We start from the raw sequence: 19,166 nt of genomic DNA on the forward strand, positions 1-19,166 counted from the left end.
AGAAGGGTTATTCAGACTCTCTGCTTTATTTTGGTCCTGCGGAATGAGCAGCGCTTTTCCCAACATAGCTGCAACGTGTTCTGATTTATGCCATAAACTCACCACCATGGACAGCACATTGATCTCCATTGGATGGCAGCCATCTTGTTCAGCAGTAGAATTGAAGTACTAACACTTTTCTGTTTGCACGTTCTCTGAAGCCGAGATAACCCCACTGAACAGTGGTAAAATCTTAAAAAAAATTAAAAACAATAAAGCCTTTGGTTTCCACTGTTGGGTTTTATGAGAGAAAACAATGCGAGGGAATAATGTGATCTAATTAAGAAATACCGAAGGCAGGTTTTTTTCCTCAGCAGGCTTTACCATTGAATAGCCCAGGTGTGGCCAACGCCAGTCATCAAGGGCCACCAACCGATCAGGTTTTCAGGATATCCCTGCTTCAGCACAGCTGTTTAAGCCACCTGTGCTGAAACAGGGATAACCTGAAACCCTGAGCTTGTTGGCCCTTGAGGACTGGAGTTTGCCACTCATGGAATAGTCCATTAACTGTCAGTCATGGCCTTGCTCAAGTGCTGGTTCAACACACAAAGCAAAAGACATGGTCTTCCACTGTCTGATGCCCTCCTCAAAGAGAATTATTGCTACCTTTTTGATCTGTGCTTTTTGATGCATAGTTTCTAAAAACACCTGTTTCCAGATAATAACCCTGTTATGTAAACAGGTTCGTTATCAAAATGATACGAGCCATTTACGTGCATTTTGTATTACCACTTAAATTGTGTTAGCGGTGTGACAGTGTTATAAGTTTGGAACAAAAACGGTGATCTGAATAAAGTGTCATGCATTTGATCCAATTTTGTTTTTGAAAGTCAAAGCAAGTTCTTTATGAAGTCGGAGTGCTCACATAAATTTTGTTATTTTTTTTTTTTTTTGTACTTTCAGAAATGGCTTGTTACAATAGTCTTGGTCTCTTGTTGCTGCACACTTTAGCGTAATAAATCAGAATAACACTAGTGTGCAGCAACAAGATACCTTGACAACTGTAACAAGCCATTTCTGAAAATACAAAAAGTAGTAATAAGTAGCACCACTCATATGCAGTTGGTTAAAATATAGAATATATTGGTTGTCCATTAAAATCTGACGTTTTCTGTTCCTCAGCAAACTTCTCTGTGGTAACTGAAACGTGAGGTTTTATTGGATAGCTGGCAAGTTGTATATTGTAACTCCGCTGTATTAGAGTGCACACAGGACTTATTGAGTTTGGATTATGCCCAATATTGGAATTGATGTGATGCACCCACTACCTCTGTAAGGAATGGGGGGGGGAGCTGTGTATTCACTCTAACCTAAGTTGGGCCCCCATCTGCTCTACTTATTAAATAAAATAGCACCACATTTATCAAAGAAAAAAAGTTGAAAGCAGTGACATTTTCTCTTTTCCTTGATAAATCTGGTGTTTTTTTTTGTTTCTTTTTGCAGTGGCTCAGTTAGGGGACTTTGATTATTCCCTTTTAAAATAAAAAAAGAAGTATGTGTGTGTATATACACATACACACATACATACACATATACACACATACATACACACACATACATACACACACATACACACACACACACACACACACACCACACACACACACACCACACACACACCACACACACACACCACACACACACCACACACCACACACACACACCACACACACACCACACACACACACACCACACACACACACACACACACACACACACACACCACACACACACACCACACACACACACACACACACACACATATTTCGTTTTTATTCCATACTAGCTGATATACCCGGTGTTGCCCGGGATAGAATTTTCCCACTCCACCTCTCTCTCCGCTCACCCCCTATCTCCGCTCCCCCTCTCTCTCTCCTCTTTCCCCCTCTCTCTCTCCCTTTCCCTCCCTTTCCGCCACTGTTGACAGCAATCTGGGTCCTCCTCTGCACATGAATGCGGCCCTTCCGCATTTACAGCTGGGGTCCCCCCCCCCGGTTCAGTTCGGTGTGTCCCCCTCCCACCCCCCGTTCACAGCATGTTTCCCCCCCCCCCCTTCACAGCTCCTGCCCTCCCCCCCTTCACAGCCGTGTCCCCCCCCCTGCGTAGACATGTGTGATTTCCCTCCCCCTTTCACAGCTGAACCCCCCCCCCCCCTTCACAGCTCCATTCCCCCCCATTCACAGCTCTGTTTTCCCCCCCTTCGGTCAGAGGCCAATCACAGCGTGAGCCGCTGCCAACCACGTGAGCCACCGCAACCAATGAGCAACCTCACAAACACACACAACCAAACTTTCAGTTTTATATATTCCATATTAAGAAAATGTCTTAGATGGCATGGTGGAAACTTTTTTCCTCAATGTATTCAAGTGTATTCCAGTGAGTTTCAACTGGGGTTCCGCGGCCACCAGGGGGGAGGAGCTGGGACAACTCCCAGCTGTCCCAGACTCGGCGGTGCGGCTGCACCCCCACATAGCGGTGGCTCTCAAGCTCAGCAGCCGCCCGGTCACTGCTATCTTTCCCCTCACTACTTCTGCCATCAACTTCCCGTTGACAGGAGGGAGAGGAAGCATCAGCGCGAGAGCCTTAAGGTGTGTGTGTGTGTGTGTGTGTGTGTGTGTGTGTGTGTACGGGGTGTGTGTGTGTGTGTGTGTGTGTGTGTGTGTGTACGGGGTGTGTGTGTGTGTACGGGGTGTGTGTGTGTGTGTGTACGGGGGGGGGTGTGTGTGTGTGTGTGTGTACGGGGGGCGGGGCAGAAAGTTTGGGGGAGAGGGTGTATAAAGGGATGAGATGGGGAGGGGCAATGGTTGGGGTTCCCCAGAATTTCACAATCGAATTCTGGGGTTCCTTAACCAAAAAAAGGTTGAAAACCACTGGTTTATTCCTCGATGGCACTATAGCCTTCCATTCACTGATACTGTTTTCTGTGGCAGCCTGCATGGAGCTGACCTCTGCCCTATATGGGGCAAGTTTAGCAGATTATCAACTTTCTGTATAAACAAATCTGCTGAAGTTATGTATTGGGTCAGCCCTTAGGAAAGGTTCAGCTTTGATTCCCTGGCTCTGTTCTAGGTCATTGACTCCGTAACTTGGCCCCCTTCTGTTTAGATATTGCTAATGTACTATTCCACTGGAACATGTGGCAATGACATTGGATACAAAAGGTGCTTGGGTTCAAGTCCCTCATCAGCCACACATGTTGACATGTTATCATTTTGTCTGTGCCCTAGATGGGGTTAAATTGTATAGCGTAATTTGTGATGCAGCAACAAGAGAGTCTCACTATTAAAGTGATACTCGATCTGGACTCTGCTGTCACGTCATTATTTTGACATAAGTTGCGAGATTTGCTGTAAACCGCCTGTGATTGATGTACATTCTAACACTTTTGTGAGTTGTTTTCACAACATTCGAGGCGCATTTGTCAATGAAATTTGCAGAACATTTTTGCTCGTCTCAACAGGCCCAAGCACGTCTTGAGATTTTTTTATTTTCGTTTAACTACCTTATGACAGAAGTTTATTTGCGTTGATGAGGCTGGTTCATGAGCCCCATTAAGTGTTAATTTCCAACACTTTTTGGAGTAACAATAAATTAAAACGTTTTACATGCACTACTTCTCTAGTACTAGAAAAGGGGGAGTAAGTGCTCAGCGGATAAAGTGTCATGGTAAATGGTATGGCTGGTACACAGATCGTAAACAGTGTTTTTTGTGGTGTGGGAGGCGAAGTATAAGCAAAAGTTTCTAGAAAGTACCTGTGGAGGATGAAGACGTAGAAAGTTTTGTTTAAATGAACCCACACACGTGTGTGTGTGTGTGTGTGTGTGTGTGTGTGTGTGTGTGTGTGTGTGTGTGTGTGTGTGTGTGTGTGTGTGTGTGTGTGTGTGTGTGTGTGTGTGTGTGTGTGTGTGTGTGTGTACATATATATCAACTACTACAACAGGTAGTTTGCATATTGCGATGCAACCTTTTTTCGCAGTGTTGACATGTCATCTTGACAAAATGTAAGCAATATGAGGCATTGTCCTTACGATGTTTCAAGATTACCTGATTTGTTTTACTTTGTAGTGTAATTTTTAAACTTCATATAGAGGTTTAGTTTTTTTCTGCACTAGAGCTGCCAACTAATTTGCAATATTAACACATTCAAATATTCTTTGACGTTAACATTGCAACACTTTAAGAAACAAGTAAATCCCCATGTCACGTCATTAAGCATTGAGTAACATGGAATGCTCCCGAGATGGGTGTGTGGATAATATAGACACACACAGATGTAGGTAATGCTATTGAGCCCTGCCCTCTTTCCACGCACGGCTGATTAGAAAGGATGGGCGTGTCTCCCATTAGTGCGTTGAGTATGTCTTACTGCAGCGTACCATGGGTTGCAATAATGTTGGCTACATCTGTACGTGTTTGTGGAACAAAATAGAAAACCGTTGGCCAGGTTATTGCAGTATGCTCCTGCATACCATCTGTTCTGACATTTCAAGATTACTCAATTGAAATTCACACTTGAAAGTTCAATGGTTTCAAAAGAAAAAAAGAAATGTATTAAGCCCTCTTGGTATCTGGAATTAATTGTATGTTTTCAGTCTAAGCCTAAAACAAATAGGATGGTTTCTGATCTTTTCGGTTAGAAAACATCACTGAATTGTGGTTGGGCGTTTTGAAAATGTGGAGTTGGTGAAATTCAATCCCTCTAGCACTGGAGGGGTTAGTTTATTGTCTTAATACCAGGCTTTTCATGATGGAGTAAGCACTGGTGTGTGGAAAGCCCGAGATGTTTGAGAGGTACTCCTAGTAATAGTTTAATTTAAGCCTTTGGAGGACCCTGCCTTTAGAGAACTACAATTAGAAATAAGTCATTTCCTCCCTGATTTGATGGGTCTCATTTACCAGAGCCAGCTGTTCGTTGCAATCTGGCACTATACCATGCTGGAATACAGATATTTGTGTCAGTACAACACAGAAGCACTTAAACAATCAAGTCAAAACAGCGAGGGAGGCTCCAGGGGACAAAGCCAGAGAAACCTGGAGGAAATTGAAAGGGCAAGAACAGAATTTGCGTTTAGAAATATTTGTTGTTTGAAACAACACTCCATCCTAAACTTGTCATTTTTCTACGTATTATTTGTCAGTACAGCTTTGACCTTTAAAATGTGCATCTCTTTCAATAAAATAAGTTGACTAATGTGTAGTTGCTTAGCTACATATTTATATACTTCCCAGATTTTTGCCGTAATCAAGTTGAATTAATGTTCATTCTGTTGCTCATTTTGCCACAAGCCAAAACACAGAAGGGTTTAGGCACGCAAGACCGTATCAGTAGTGATTCATTTTAGGGGCCCGATTTCAATATGAAGCTACTGCATTTTAAGTTGAACCTCCATGAATATGGCCCTACTGCAGGGATTAATCAAGCTGCGAAGTGAGTACCGCAAACCTATCGAGGTGCGATACCCCACACTGCGGCTTGCCAATGCAGAGACTAATCGTGAGCGAATCCGACATGATTGATTTATACATCATACAATGTTGAGAGCATTATTTTCCACTTGCATTGAAGTTAGGAAAAGTGCTTTCATTTCTAAAAATCAAATGTTTTTAGTCCGTAATAATGTCATTTTTAATAAGCCAATACTTGGTGTTAATATCTTTGATCAATGAGTCCCAGTCGCCTGCTACCTCGATACGTGCAATATGAATTTAGAGCTGGCCTTATGTTTGGATGTGCGCGCTCCAGCACTTGTCCTATGTGCTTCTCCCACCACCCATAACCGCATTAGCATGTAGCACCATCCCCCACTTATACTAGATGGTGTGGGTGAAATATTCCTCCTCATCTCTTTCTGTGTCAGTTCTGCACCAGAGATTTCCTTTTCAAATCTCACCATTGTTGCCTGCTCCCTGCTGCTCTCCAGGCATTGTGGAAATATCAAGCACCAGCGGGAAGCTGGCAACAGTCACTGTTTGAAGAGGAAAGTACCAACAGGGGGCAGAGACATAGACCTGAACCAAGCTCCCAAAATTACAGCTGTGAGATGGGAAATGTGTAAGTCTTAACCCTTGTGCTAACCTTTGGCAGCAATGGGGTTAAAAGGCTAACAGGAGTATGAATGTAGTATTAACTATATTGGAGGAACTGGAATCCTCCTAATTCGCACATTTTTGTTCTTGCGCTTTCTCACGAGCCTCAATTGTAAAAGCTAGGCCTCACTTCTCATTGTTAATGTTTATATATAGTGTGTATATACACATTGAGTGGCCTGCTACATGAAGTAAGCTCATATTCATCACGCACATCTTGGCTAACTCCTTTTTGGGGAGTATGTACGTGTTTTTAGTGGTTTAAAAAAATGATGTGCTTTTCTGTTTTACTTTGGTGACAAAGTGGGCGAATTAACTCCTTTAAGCTGGTGCACTAAATAGGTTTGTGTCTTTATTTTCCAGTTGGCGTTGTATGTGCTTTCATTCCTAGAACCCAAGGATCTGTTGCAAGCGGCACAAACCTGTCGATACTGGAGAATCCTAGCTGAAGACAACCTTCTATGGCGAGAAAAATGCAAAGAAGATGGTGAGGCTCTAAAAAAAAAAAATCATAATTGGGCTTCCTAAGGGAATCCTTTTCTGTTGCTAATACTCCTACACTTGTGATTTTGTTTAAAGTTCACAGCACCTATTCCTGTGTAAGTATTCATGATTTCCCTCCACTTGTAGGGATTGACGAACCATTGCATATCAAGAGAAGGAAAGTTCTCAAACCAGGCTTCACTCACAGCCCGTGGAAAAGTGCTTACATTAGGCAGCACAGAATTGATACCAACTGGCGACGAGGTGACCTGAAATCTCCAAAGGTAATGTTTTATGTGTGCCAGATTTCTGCGCTAAAGCAATAAAGATGACTTGCATGTCTTGCAGAGCAGATCTCCTCATTGGGATCATGTTGGCAATATCTGTAGCAAGAGTAGTGACAAACGCTCATAAAGCAATTGCATGGTCACCTGGAAGGAGTGTTACTGTCGTTTCACAGTGGAAGAGATTGAAGTGTCTGTTCTACCTGCTTTGGAGCACTGCAGCTCTCAGGATTTTACAGCCGTGCACACGGGTCAACTCAAAAATAGCTCACTCTCCTAAACACTGGTTTTGATATCTTCGTTTTCTACTCCTGAGATACAGGGCTCAAATCCTGCCCTGGTATTGCCTTAAAAAAACCACATAAAACCAGAAAGATATTGGAAACCAAATTTGTAGTCGTTTAAAAAAATTAAAAGTTAAGGCTACACTGTATATGTATTTTGGATGAGATGGTTGAAATAAGTAGTTTTTGTGCCACTTTTTGATTAGCTTTATTTTCTTTTGTCAGGTGCTCAAGGGTCATGATGATCATGTAATCACATGCCTCCAGTTTTGTGGGAATCGAATAGTTAGTGGTTCTGATGACAACACGCTAAAAGTATGGTCAGCAGTTACTGGGAAGGTAAGTTAATGGTTCTTTTCAAACTAAATGCATCTATCCCATTACTGTATATATTCATTGATGTGTTCCCAAATCATTTTTAATGTTTTAACTCCTCGGGTATATCATTTTGTGTTACATCATCAGTTCATGTTTCCTCTTAAATTATTTCCACGTAGTTTGGCATTGTTAAATATTTATGAACCATATTTTGCTGAGGAATTCTATGACCGAACAGCTGAAAATAACAAGTATGTTGGGTAACAATAATGTTCAAGATGCTTCCAGTACAATCTAAAGCATTATCAATGATGGAAAGCATTTGGATCAAGTTGAGCCTTTGCTGCAAATGACATGTACAATATCCAAAATACTGTAGTGTAGAATCTAACCAGATGGTCATTCCACTTGTTCTGTGGTTTATCCCCCAAGTGTAAATAGACTGCATGCTAACAATAAACACACATACAGATTCATGCAGATATACTGTGTCAAGTTGAAGGAAATTCAGAAACGCTTGATGCATGCACTCGCATATCGTAAACGGTTGAGACAGGGAAATAAGCCTGGGATCAAGTAAGAATCGTTTTTTTGCCGTTTGTAGGGAAAATTGAATGACGTAGGCCACATGCTTTTGACATGTTAATATATAATACCTTGACAAGTGCAGGACATGTACAAATGCATATCCTGTTCTTTGAATGTCACAATTCTTTCAAGGTGGCTCTACTACTTAGCTTGTTTGCACCTTTATCAGTAGAAAAGGTTGTAGCATGAAATCTAGTAGGTATAGGTTATCTGGAGTCAAATGCAAAGAGGTGTCAAGTTGTCCAAAGCATCACTTAGAGATGGTATTTCTGCTAGTATAGCATTTATCTTAGTTTAAGGTCTTATCTGAGTTATTGATGCACTTTTTTTTTTACCCAAATCTGACACCAGTATTTTTAATTTATTTTTTAAAGTTTAGTCTTTTGAGGGGTTTTATTTCCTCTGGTGACTCCCTTTTTTTTTTTTTATTATGTCGCTGTGTGATCAGTATGTGCTTGTTCATCCAGAGTCCCCCTCCTCCCCTTACCTTTCTTGGTTTTGGTTGGGATATGGATAAAAAAAAACACTTAATTGACCAACAACGTCCCAGAGACCACTAAGAAATTAAAGAATGATTCAATAAATAAGACTTAAGCTTATGTGGTAAGGCTCTTTAGATTCTCATTGCTCAATAATATTGATTGAGATTCTGTATTGACAGAAAAGCTTATTACAGTTATACTTTTAGAAGATTAATGTTGGGGTATGGTTATAGTATTGTTTATTGGCTCTGCAGAAGCCCAACATGGTTGTAATTGGAAATAAAGTTTTGCACATGCTCGACACATAGATGGTACCTACCAAAACTCTGCTTGCTTTCCTGATTCATTTTTGCAGAATGAGTTATAGTACACCGAGCTTTTATTGAGTTTAAAAGAAAGTTGTGGAATGAGTGCCAGCGTGCTAATTGGATTATTCTGATGCAGGGGTCAGAAATACAAGGCACTTTGGCAATGAACAGGTGACCAGAGCAGAGGGGCCAGTTTACACATTGCATGGCTGACAGCAAGGGTTTCGTTATCTAGTGCTGTTAAATCAAGACCAAATTTGGGTAGCGGAAATGTTGGGCCAATAAAAGACATTTTTATGTTGTGCCTGTGCTTTTATTTTTATACAGTGCTTTATAGGTACTCTTCAGTAGTCTGGTCTATACTCTGTGTGCCCCAATCCCTTCGCATTGATGTGTGTGTAGATATCAATTTTTTTCACATTTCTTTTTACCAGACCGACCACAAAGCTTAAATACTCCGAAAGGCAAATGTGCATGTCTTTTAACTTTTGAACAGCCTGTGGCTTTGCATGCCATGAAGCAGCTTAGCTAGGTTGTAATAAGTGCCTTGGGGAGATGAGGGATACTGCCACTCCTTGCTCTATCCGCATTCTTCAGCAAAAGCTTTTCCCATGAAACAAAACCCACGCTAGCGAGGGTTTCACTGAAAGGGAACGCTGGCGCTTTCATGCTATGAGAAGTTTCATTATCCCTCCTCTAAAATCAATACAGAGGAGCTTTACTTCACAAAGCAAATGTTGGTGTGTGTGAGCACTAGTGACGCTCAATGCCCGATATCCAAATAAGAACGGAGAAGCTGCCGTTGCTGCATACTTCCTATAGGACTCCAGTTATCTTACAAGCCCATATACTTTTGATTTAAACTGAATTGTCTGGCAAATGAATACACTGCCCTTTAAAATGGTACTGTAAAATCTGTCACATGGGTGTTTTTCTTTAATAGAATGCAGTGTAAAGTTGCAATTCACGCAGTTTTTCAATTATTGTTTTTTTAGCATAGGTTTGAAGCTGGGAGTCTCCTTTAGGTGAACCCCATACATTTTGATGCTCAGATGTTCTATTCCAGTGGGGTTTTAATAAAAGATCCCTATCTACAGTAGTCATAAGCTTTATTTGTTTATTTTTTTGAGGTAAAATGAGTTTGATATTAGCATAAACATTAGTTTAGGATTAGTAGTCTAAAAAATACCCTGGTAAGCTTTTAAACTAAGATTGATTTACCTAAACCATTTTTCTTTTATCTTGAACCCGTTAACCTACTTTTTCTTTTAAATACGAGGCTTATTTTGCGACAAACTGCATTACGTTCAGTGCATGCTGTGTAGCTCTTGTGAGCTGTGAGATTGCAATGTTTACATATAGTAGTCATAAGCCACGTGTTGCCTTTAGTAGTCTTAAGGTACAATCTCTGCAAGAAAAAGCTTGATTTTAAAGAAAACCGTGAAATCAAAGTAACTCCTAAAAGTATTTAGCACTATGTATGTTTTATTGCCCCTTCTATATGGCTGAAGGAGTGTCAGTGACGCCCAGTTCAGATTCCTGTGTTGGCTCTTTGTGACCTTTATCTCCATCTCCTTATCTCCCTGTACCTCAGGCACCAATCATAGACTTTTACATGTACAGTCCCTGCCCTGACAAGCTTGCAATAATCTAAGTATAGTCATTTTAAGGGCTTATAGCCCCATTGAAAGAAAAGTGCTATATCAAATGTTTAAATCAATATGCTTATAAACTTTTATGTACTTGTTGCTAATTTTACATGTATTAGTTATGAGCTACATTGCTGATGCATTTTTCTGTCTATCGTCCTAAAACAAGAAACTTGAGCAGCATGATGTTACCCTCTTTCAGTGTCTAAGAACGCTGGTTGGACATACGGGTGGAGTCTGGTCATCCCAGATGAGAGATAACATCATTATCAGTGGATCGACTGATCGAACGTTAAAAGTTTGGAATGCAGAGACTGGGGAGTGTATACACACGCTGTATGGACATACCTCCACTGTGCGCTGTATGCACCTTCATGAGAAAAGGTCAGTGCTCGACACTATCCGTACATGTTATTTACCACTTTTCATTAAATGAACACACAATAAAAAATGCGATTTAAAAACGATTAGACTTCACTTTTAAATCATTTTCTGACAGAGTGCAATGGACTGCACTCCAACAGCAAGGAGCTTAAGTTTCTCGCCCAACTTCATCTATAACTTAAGTGATAAAACTTTTCTCTAAGCCCTTTAAAATGGTTTTAGGTGTTATCGCTTTTAAGGCATGTACTGTTTGAGAGGTTTTTTTTTTTTTTTAACCCAGTGTACATATAGCAGTTTAAAGTTTCAGTAAATGCTATATTAAAATAATGGCCTTATGATGTTTTAGTTCTTCATGTAATTGCACGGTTGGCTTCAGTTAGTATACTTCTGAAACAGTCGAATGGCCACTCATGTTGGAGCAAGATTTAATTTATCTTTCTCAAATTCAAGCACTTATGTCATTTACCAGTTCATGCCACCTCCCTGCCTTACACCACTCTTTCCCCTCGCAGGACAAAGCGTTAACTACCTGTGTTTCTAATGACCGGAAAGCAAATAGACTGTGTCTTAGTTGTCCCATTCACAGACTGCATTGGCATTCCCTCAATAGCAAAGTCTGTAGATGTTCCGCGATTCCACGATTGTGTTTTGTGTCTGACATGACTAATTATTCATAACAGAAACCTCATGGCTGTTTCATGGCTGCTTTTCTGTGAAACAAGATGCAATGGCACTAGATATGAGAATCAATAACATGAAGAAATATTAGTTTGCTTAACCTAGCCCAAGGCTTGACTGGTATAATGTGTGTGTGTGTGTTCTGTTTTATATTTTATAGCAATATAATAGTATGTACATTTGTTCCTCTGTTCCCCCACATAGGGTGGTGAGTGGATCACGGGATGCTACGCTTCGAGTTTGGGATATTGAGACAGGCCAATGTTTACATGTTCTTATGGGGCATGTAGCAGCTGTCCGATGTGTTCAGTATGATGGACGGAGGGTGGTTAGCGGAGCTTACGATTTCATGGTGAAAGTCTGGGATCCCGAGACCGAGACCTGTTTACACACATTGCAAGGTCACACTAACAGAGTCTATTCCTTACAGGTATGAACAATCCTGTGCAAAGTTTATATTTGTTATTCACTTGGCATTACCTGCTCTCTTTGAACTATAGGGCCCAGTATAATGGTCTAGTAGCTGTCTTAGTCTTGGAGAAATGCAGATTCCTTGTAAGTTGTGATGCCTTTTAGCAGACCAACATTGCACTTGAATGTGTAAGTAATCAATAGGGTTTTTTGAAAGTCCTGCACACTTACATTCCATCTGCGCAGAACTTGTGAGTCCACTAAAAGGTATCACAGCATACAACAAATCTGTGTTAGGACCTGTAAAAATCAAAATGATCTCTACTCTTTGGGCCCCACTATTTCGCTTCTCCTTAAAGGGGGAGTGTGTGGCTGTCATCCACAGAATAGTTTTATACAAATGCGTTATCCAGCTACAATGATTGCAGAGCTCCAAATACCCACTATACCCTTTTCTTAAAATTCAGTGGATGATCGTGTATGGTCATGTTTATTTGTGTGACAGCGAGAGCCACTGTAATAGCAGTTCCAATATGTAAAATGAACCCTATAGGGTAGTGCTTGTAGTGGCTATCAATATTCTGTAAATATTTAGTGATTTTTGTTCTCTGGGACCTTCCATACTACAAGATCTCCGCTATAAATAAGACATGGGTACATGGAGTATTGTTTTAACGATTGAGATGTCCAGTATATATAGATATCTATATCTCATATGGATTTTGTGTGCAATAATTTGATTTGCATTTTGTAGAAGGCAAATGTATCCATGTAAATATCCCCCTGCGAAGAGCTCGCCAACTCTGTGCTCCTCTTTCCCCCTACCGCCAAGAAAAAGGTGTTTTCTGTGTTTCTGCATTTGCATAAATTAAAACCAGTATTTTTGCTTTGTACCATATTTCGACATGTTCGGAAAAATATTTCAAATAAACTATCGATAGCGCAGGTTGTCCTTGATCGCACACATAAATATTGTTTCATATTTACAATACACACACAATGCAAATCCTCCCACATATATGTAGGTCAAATGCCACAATGATTTCCATTCAGTTTTCTCTCTGCTCATTAAATATGTGCACTGCTCTTTTCTCAGTCTGCAAAAATGCCCCCTGGCTATGAGAAGCTTTGGATTTCTTTGGCATGATTAGCCGTGCCATTCACGGCCACTAATTAGCAGGCATATTTCACTCTGATAATGCAGAAAGGTTTCTCCTACCATCATTTGATCTCTTGAAGAGGAAAACCAGGCAAATGTCAGTTTTCTGAGTCATCGATCATACAGTATTGTTTTGAGTTTGGCAACAACAATGTAAATATTGAGATAACGTCTTATCAGGGACATGAGCAGCGCTGAGCTTGCTGTGTTGTATGCATGAAAATGTCCCCAATGTAATGATCTAAAACACTGATAAAACGAAATTAACTGTTAATAAATATATACAGCTCAACCCCCTTATAACGCTGTGCTTGGGGTCCAACAAATCACATCGTGCTATAAGCGGATCGCGTTAGAAATCATGTACATTGTATGCATTGTACAATAAAGTATTTAAGGTACCAATAATCGTGTTGTAAAGTATTCATAAATATAAAAATTGGGAGCCACGCTTGCATTATAATAGGATTCGCGTTGTAATGGATCGTGTTATAACGGGGTTGAGCTGTATATATATTTATTTCATTGATTCACTTAAATTCTTTTCACTGCTGTAAGGCCTCGCATTCCATTGTAAAGCATAGATATTTAAAATAAAGCTTTATTTGGCAAAAAATAAATAAAAATTCTGAACTTATCAGGGGATTAAAGCTATTACTGCTCTTTTTTGTGCTCAATGTTACCGTGGAAAGACCATGTTCAAACCAAAGGAAAAAACTGCTTACATTTTGTTGTGCAAATTAATCACTGAATTAATCTGAGCTCATTCTGTCAGAAAATATCAGGATTCACTTTGCTGCTGTCAAGGTCATGAAGTCTTTTTGGGGTTTAATGGTTTTCCTAAGAAGCAACAGGGAAAAGGAGAAGCCACCTGGCTTCTCTTTTCAGCAAGCATGAACTACACCACCTAGGTGTTTCTGCCCCAAATGTTCAAAATGTAGCCTGAGCTGGATTACCTTGTATTTCTGGGTTACTTCCCTTTGAGGCTGCCATTTTAGTAGCTTTTAGTACATGTTTGTACTGTTGGTAAAGGTTTTCCCAAAACGTGTGATAAGCAGAATACATCTTAGACTGATCGATTTTTGTCTATTGCAGTTTGATGGCATCCATGTAGTAAGTGGCTCCTTGGATACCTCAATCAGAGTTTGGGATGTGGAGATGGGGAATTGCATCCATACGTTAACTGGGCACCAGTCCTTAACCAGTGGAATGGAGCTGAAGGATAACATCCTTGTCTCGGGAAATGCTGATTCTACTGTTAAAATCTGGGACATTAAGACCGGACAGTGTTTACAGACATTGCAAGGTGAGCCCTTTACTTTGGTCTTTCTTGTATATATATTTTTTATTTAAACGCATATTCTTTGAAAAGAGTTGTACATAGAACAGGACACTGAATCCTTGCAGTAGACCTTGCACTTTATTATTGCAGCTTGAATCGTTAATAGACAGATTTGCTATAGTCCACATTAGCACGTGTTTGGTTATGCTTCAGTATTTGCTGTTGGAAATGAAGTCCCGTGGGGGAGAAGTATCGGCGGTGCACAGCTCGGTGAAAAGATAATTAGGCTGGATTGTTTGAGAGTATTAAAAAATTATTTTTGGTCATAGGCACGTAGATAAAGAGGGATAACCCCACCAGCAAACTCTGCTGCGTTTCACCCGCAATCGGTCTTTATCAAAGCTAAAGCCTGATTGCGGGTGAAACGCGTCAGTTTGGTTGTGGGGTTATCCCTCTTTTTTTTTTTATCTACGTGCCTATGGCCAAATAAATATTTTTTTTACTACTCTCAAACAGTCCAGCCTCATCTTTTCACCGAGCTGTGCACCGCCGATACTTCTTCCCCACGGGACTTCATTTCTAGTCTACGATCCCCAGCAGAGTGAACGCTGATCCGGACGATGCATGAGGAGGCTGTAAATTGCTTATGATATACTTCAATACATCTTTACCCCAAGAGGATTAACTGTTTCTGTGGCAAATAGTGGGTAGGGGTCCAGAGCCTGCCTTTTGACATCCAACGGTCACAGCCCCCCCCCTCCATTTTATACTCTTTCCACTAGGCTATCTCTCACTTCATAGGGGTCCAAGTAGCCTGACTTGGTTCTACATATAAAACAGTCTCACTGCAACCGGAGATAAATAGTGAATTGCACACAATGAAATGTGACTGATATATACTTACTCCACAAACTCTGTAGCACTTGTCATTTGGGGTTCATTACCCTAGTTTTTCTTAGTATTTGCTGTAGCACTAATTTGGAAACCAAGATCTACTTTTTCATAAATAACCATTCTAGTATTTGTGAAAAACAAGTGGCTTCAGTTTAATTTAATGACTGTTGATAATCATCCACGTTTTGTGGATTGTTTCTTTAGTCAGTACTTTATTGTACAGTTTAGTAGTCTGTGTGAAAGACTATATGACCAACTCTGTAGCCAAAATCCCAAGTTTCTGAATCCAGTCTAGTATTATCATAAATAATATAGTCTGGGTTGACACTTTTCAATGAATATCTTTAACCTTGAAGAGAACTTTGAGGCAATACCATCCTTTTCCCCAACCCAGAATGGGTTAATGGCAGAAATCTATACAATACTAATTTGTCTGAGACGTCATCAGTGCGGTTTCCAAAATATGAACAGATCTACGTGTCCACTAAAAAAAGAGTGACAGTTTTATCTTCTGTAGTTTGGATTTGAATAGCAGATAGTTTTCATAAAATCAGCGCAAACATACTACAAATCGTTTTGTTAGCAATACACACTTGCTAGAAAATAAGCTCCATTGTCTTCTTTTCCTTTCCCCAGCTATTTTTAGGGAAGGAAATAGTTTCTGTTCCGCTTACTTGATTTATCTCACTAGACAGCACAAGCTGTCTCCCAGCCCAATTAAGGGTTGGCCTTGTAAGGTGCAAGTGACCCCTGAATAAATACAAGTAGTGACTGTGTTGAGAAGCCATTTCCTGTAAAATAAAATTCATGGTCTGCTAGCCCAACATATCATTAGAATAATTTGATGTCACTAGAAGATGCCTAAAATCTGTCATGCAAAGGAATGGCAATATTTTGAGTTTTCATGTATACATTCCAACTAAACTATAAAATGACAACATACCGACTTATGGATACTTTTCAATCATGTATATCTTTTATATTTTTGCTTTTTTTTGTGGTTTGTTAGCCCAACATAGAAATTATGAAAAGTTTTTGTTTCAAATAGGAATCCAAAGCACATGACAGATATAAGCTGCCGGAGTAATGTTTTGTATAGTGGTAACTCTTGTCCCCTATTTTAAGTTCCATCAAACACAATCTCTAACTACCATTTTTCTTCCAAATCCCTCCCCTAGGTCCCAACAAGCATCAAAGTGCTGTGACCTGTTTACAGTTCAACAAGAATTTTGTCATCACCAGCTCAGACGACGGGACTGTAAAACTGTGGGACTTGAAAACGGGTGAATTCATTCGGAACCTGGTCACGTTGGAGAGTGGAGGAAGTGGAGGTGTTGTATGGCGAATTCGAGCCTCTAACACAAAGCTTGTCTGTGCGGTTGGAAGCAGAAATGGGACTGAGGAAACAAAGCTGCTGGTGCTGGACTTTGACGTGGACATGAAGTGAAGGCTGGGGAGATGAATTTGTTCAAATTTATAGACTGCATAATTCCCCCTTTTTCTGCCACCCACCTGTCCCTCAGTCCTTCCCTCCCAAAAAATATCCATTGGCCTTGGTGAAGCAGGATTTAGGCTTGGGGCAACAGATCGCAAAGACCTACAGACGGCGGATTAGAAGACAGAGATGACAAACTGCAGTGGACGAGAGGCATTTGGCATCTTGTCACACACACAGACTTCCCTTTTTGATCTGGGGTACCCTTTTCTTTCGCAAAAAAAAAAGGACTCTCAAAATCAAACCAGGTGCAATTATTTCTTGATTCTCCTCAAATTCGTCAAAAGGCAGCACCAACAATCTTCAAGTTTTGGTGGACTGTCAAAAATACCAGACCCAAGTAAAAACTACATATATACACAAAATATATTTAAAAAAACCAATGCTGGTTGACTTTTAAAGAGAGCATTTGCAACAGTCATTTTCTGGTTTTGGAAATGCTGAAAAATAACTGTGAATGGTTTTTGTACAGTTTCATCACACTTTTTTTTGCCGACTATTGCCAATGTCAATCAATCACAGTATTAGCCTCTGTTTATCTATTTACTGTTGCTTCCATCTACACTCTTCAATGCATGTGTTGCTCTGGGGTGACAAGCTTGTCTCAGATGGATCTAAATCTTGATGCTGGTGCTAGAAGTAGGTCTTTAACATGGGATTGTTGTCCCACAGCTGTACTGTATTCCCAGTGGCCAAACATATTTATGCTGCTAAATTAAAGAGAGGAAAAAAAAAAAGCAATTTTTTTTTTATTATTTTACTGCTGTGACGTTTTAGTCCCAGACTGAATTCCAAATTTGTTCTAGTTTGGATACGGAAAAAGAAAAAGACATTTTTGCCACTGAAACTTGAACCAACTGTGCCTCTAAGAGGCCGAAAGTGAGAGAGTTTCAGACAATTAGGAGTGAAGTTTGCCTGCAAAGAAAAAAAGAAAAAAAAAACATTTGAGAGTGTGTAAAGCTTATTTTCTTGTTTTTGAGCAAATTGTAAACACATTCCTTAGAACAAAGCTATTGTAGCCTGTTCTGTGTGGGAATTCTTTTTGTTGTGAGGGCTGTGGTGAATGTAATGAACTTGCGTAACAAACTGACAAAAAATGTTTTTAAAAAAAAATACAAAACACAAAAGAATCGAAATAAAGTTGCTGGTCAGGCTCAGAATCACAGTATTTGGGGGGAAAACAACTGTTACAGTTTTATTGCAGTGAGTTAACTGGTGAAGCAAAAGCCAAAAGGTTTTTCCAGTGCAGGCTTAACGTGCAAAGAAACGAAACCATACAAACGTCAAATAATTTGCCTCATTTTCCAAGTCACAACTCAAGCTGAACTGTGAAAAGTGGTTTAACACTGTATCCTAGGCGATCTTTTGTTTTTTCTGTTTTGATTTTTTTTTTTTTTTTTTCCTCATCCTATATTTTTGTTTTATTAATTTATAGTCTGGTTTTAAAGCAATCAGATTTCATTTGGTTCATTTTTACAGTTCTGTAACAACCTGTAGTGATGGAGGAAAACAATGTTTAAAGGGATTGTGTCTATGGTTTGATTCACTTAGAAATTTTATTTTCTTATAACTTAAGTGCAATAAAATGTGTTTTTTCATGTTATGAAGCCTTTTAATTTCTTTCTTGGGGTTTTTTAATTCACTAATGCATATCCATTAAATATGGTGATACTTAAAGCAGCAATCCACTCTGGTTACAATTTTTTTTAATTTAATTTTTCCTAATTAACCTTAACCCTTGTGTCCCCCTGAGCTGATCAGTGGTTCCTCGACATCCAGGGCAAGACTACTTGCCCAGTAGACAAGTGGCCATAGGGTCACCCCTGTAGCCAATAAGAAGCCATGATTAAAGTTTTCTCAAACTACTACTAAAAAAAAATAACGTTTGAACCCTCTACAATTGGGGGATTATAGATCAGCTCCAGCTGAAGTCATTAAGATTTTGAGGGGGAGGTGGGACATGTTACATAGGGTGGAGATTGCACCAGCCACACAGCTGGTCCCAATGGGGTTGGAGGGAGAGGGGAGTTGGATGTTTGTGGTATAATGAGTAGGCTTCCTTGAAAAGGTGAGTTTTTAAACATCTGAAAGCTGGGGGAGACTGATGGTACGTGGTAGGGAATTCAAGAGAGGAGGCAGCATGGGAGAAGTCTTGCAGGCCGGACTTAGCGGAGGTAATAAAGTGGGAGGAAAGGCAGAATGTAGCGGGAGGGTGTAAGGTATGGCTGGGTAAAGGGAGCAGTATAGTTGAGACCGTTGTAAGTCATTACTAGGGTTTTAAATGTAATTCTTGAGCCTATGGGAAGCTAGTTTATGGATATGCGTAGTGGAGCTGTAGAA

At 40.1% G+C, this 19,166-nt stretch overlaps 1 protein-coding gene across 7 annotated transcripts in view; it reads left to right on the plus strand.

Moving 5' to 3' along the window:
* FBXW7 (F-box and WD repeat domain containing 7) overlaps positions 1–18,429 on the plus strand; it is a 208,402-nt gene extending 189,973 nt beyond the window's left edge. For 4 of the 7 annotated variants that reach the window (XM_075613415.1, XM_075613422.1, XM_075613430.1 and 1 more), the window contains 7 exons: positions 6,491–6,614; positions 6,758–6,894; positions 7,404–7,517; positions 10,693–10,907; positions 11,790–12,015; positions 14,251–14,461; positions 16,510–18,429. In XM_075613415.1, the coding sequence (XP_075469530.1) occupies positions 6,491–6,614; positions 6,758–6,894; positions 7,404–7,517; positions 10,693–10,907; positions 11,790–12,015; positions 14,251–14,461; positions 16,510–16,778 (1,296 nt within the window). In that variant the 3' untranslated portion in view covers positions 16,779–18,429. The remainder of the gene's footprint in view (positions 1–6,490; positions 6,615–6,757; positions 6,895–7,403; positions 7,518–10,692; positions 10,908–11,789; positions 12,016–14,250; positions 14,462–16,509) is intronic. The other 3 variants (XM_075613438.1, XM_075613455.1, XM_075613464.1) reach the window with 1 other exon arrangement.
* The last annotated feature ends 737 nt before the right edge of the window (positions 18,430–19,166 follow it).

The sequence above is a fragment of the Ascaphus truei genome, chromosome 1, assembly GCF_040206685.1.
Source record: "Ascaphus truei isolate aAscTru1 chromosome 1, aAscTru1.hap1, whole genome shotgun sequence".
Lineage (NCBI taxonomy): Eukaryota > Metazoa > Chordata > Amphibia > Anura > Ascaphidae > Ascaphus > Ascaphus truei.